The sequence below is a fragment of the Rhagoletis pomonella genome, unplaced genomic scaffold, assembly GCF_013731165.1.
Source record: "Rhagoletis pomonella isolate Grant_MI unplaced genomic scaffold, Rhpom_1.0 Rhpom_scaffold_00012, whole genome shotgun sequence".
Classification (NCBI taxonomy): Eukaryota; Metazoa; Arthropoda; class Insecta; order Diptera; family Tephritidae; genus Rhagoletis; species Rhagoletis pomonella.
The window spans coordinates 3,660,602-3,662,980 of NW_023458566.1; the positions used below are offsets into that span (position 1 = coordinate 3,660,602).

General features: G+C 40.3%; 1 protein-coding gene across 1 annotated transcript; it reads left to right on the forward strand.

Moving 5' to 3' along the window:
* Window positions 1–542: 542 nt before the first annotated feature.
* On the forward strand, window positions 543–1,987 carry LOC118747530 (JNK-interacting protein 1-like). The gene is made up of 2 exons (XM_036481580.1): window positions 543–1,092; window positions 1,519–1,987. The coding sequence occupies exons 1-2, from the start codon at window positions 983–985 to the stop codon at window positions 1,985–1,987; spliced, it is 579 nt and encodes a 192-aa protein (XP_036337473.1). The 5' UTR covers window positions 543–982.
* Window positions 1,988–2,379: the final 392 nt, after the last annotated feature.

Here is a 2,379-nt window from a genome sequence, read left to right on the forward strand (position 1 = left end):
ACTGACGTTTTCATAATTACATGTCATTGTGTGTATGTAATTCATGATTCCACAATGCGCATGCTCTTTGCTCGTCGACATAATTTGCCACTTGCCACTCTCTTCTTGCTTCGCTTGACTTGCTCATCTGTCATTGTTGTAAACAAAGCAAATGTAAAACCTAAATGTCCTGACTCAGTTACTTGCTTTTGTTAACGTTTTACACCCTTAAGAATGACAGTTAAATTTCCCAAATCAACCCCAAACAGCGAGAGCTTAGACAGCTTTAAACATGCCACATATGCGGCGGGGGCTGTTACACTGCTGTTACTGCTGTAAACAAAAACAGCAACGTAAAAAACTTGACACACAACTGTAGGTACGATTGCATTACAGCACCCGCTTTGCTCCACCTACCTATCCTATAAACCTTATATTTATGAATATTAGTTTGACAGCTAAATTTCCCAGTACTCGGAGCACTGTACTCTTAGTAAATGCGACCACCCGCCGCTCTGGCTGCAACAGCCCCTTTCGCTTGCCTCATCAAAGTCACTTTCAAGGCGCTCACCGTCTCTGCCATGGACATTTTCTGCGACGACCCAACCGAAGTGGCAGCCAAATCAGCCGAGCGACAAGCCAACAAAAGCGAAAAGGAAATTATCGATCGAAGAGTGAAAAAGTCATTCGACGCCTGATTTGCTTTGGCAAAGAGGGCACACAAATCGCTTTTTCGCAAAAATTTTAGTTACAGTTTGCAAATAAATTGGATTGCAGTAATTGAAAGTTTAAGGATATTTGAATATACAACGATACGCGTTGCCTAATACGGTTGTGCTGTGTGGTGTACTTATTCCGTGGGTGTTGCAAATTGTTGGTGAAAAATATTTTTTTTTGAAGTACTTCAGCTGGCATACATACAACAGTGGCTTAGCACGCACACACAGACACACACTAAAATCTCCAGTCACAACCAGCATCGAGCAGTCACTTTCGAAGCACAATGGCTGACAGCGAATTTGAAGAATTCCACAGGCCCATCTTTGAGCCACATCAAATTCAGACGTACATAAGCTCTGGCCAAAAGAAAAATAATGCACACACATTCTACTCGTAAGTATGCCAACTACTTATGTAAATATGTAGATGTAAAATCAAAAAAGAAAAAGATTGCATGCAATCTACCTAAAGTGTCAGCGGATGCGAGAATCAGGACATGCCGAGCCACTTGAAAACTCCCCACAAGTACTGCTTAAATAGTACGACTCATCAGAGCGCTTGCCTGCGTGCGTTTGTGTGCAAGTGTTTTGACATACTATTTTGTGCTGTCCACTGCCGTGGTGTGCGTAATTGTATGTGTCCATGTGTCAGTGCGTGGCATATGAGTGTCTTCCGCATGTGAAAAATCAATTACACTAAATAATTTCTCAAACAAATCTCAAAAAAAAAAAAAAAAACTATTTGGCAATCCGCTCACCGGCAAAATTTTTCTCCTATTAACAACCAAAATTTTGTTCTTTACGCTTTTTAAATCTTCAGCCTCATTCCCAATGATGATCTCGAGGATTCGCCATCTTCGAAAAGTGATTCTTCCGATCAGGAAGATGCTGGCGGTGGAGAACTCTGCTGCGAATCGTCGACGAAGCTTCAACGTCAGGTGGAGGATGATGAAATTGGCGATGGTCTCAAAATTGTATCACTCTCTTCTGATGGATCGCTGGACACAAATGACTCCTTCAATTCACATCGCCATCATCCATTAAACCATCAGGATGCAATCGGTGGTCTAGTTGGCGTTGGTATTGGTACTGGCACTGGCGGTGGCACTATTATTGGAAATAGTACAACTGGCAGTGATGGCACTGTGGGTCATCAATTATTGCTCTCGCCCAATACAGCTGCTGCTATTGGTGCAACTCAGCTGCAACAACGACGTAGACGAAAATTACCGGAAATACCCAAAAATAAGAAATGTAAGTTGCTAGCGATTTGTGTAATTCGTAAATGAAGATGTAAACTCTTTAGTAATGGTGGTTTCTCATGGTGCTTCAAAGCTCACATTTATTATGAAAAAGGTTTTTAATAATTTGCTTCGAAGTTTTTGCGCTCCCATTTTTTTAAGTTTGTTCTAACAAAAGTCGATTATAGATATTTTTCTTAATTTTACAGTTCAATTATTTGGTGAGCATTAAATATGAGCTTTGAACCACTGTGCCGATGTACATAACTATGAAACTGCTTACTTTTGTTTATCCAATTTGTAGATTGAATTTAATTGTAAACATGATATAAAACATCAAATCATTAGCATATGTACATATATGCGGGTCGATTTGTGGGGGCCCAAAAAAAATAACAGAGGCACATCGCGATTATGATTATTTGGATCATTTCAAGCAT

Bases quoted from the DNA above. Each gene is read 5' to 3' on its own strand.
- LOC118747530 (XM_036481580.1), top strand. From the start codon at position 983: ATGGCTGACAGCGAATTTGAAGAATTCCACAGGCCCATCTTTGAGCCA. The intron at 1,093-1,518 runs GTAAGTATGCCA...TTAAATCTTCAG, and splicing joins AATGCACACACATTCTACTC to CCTCATTCCCAATGATGATC.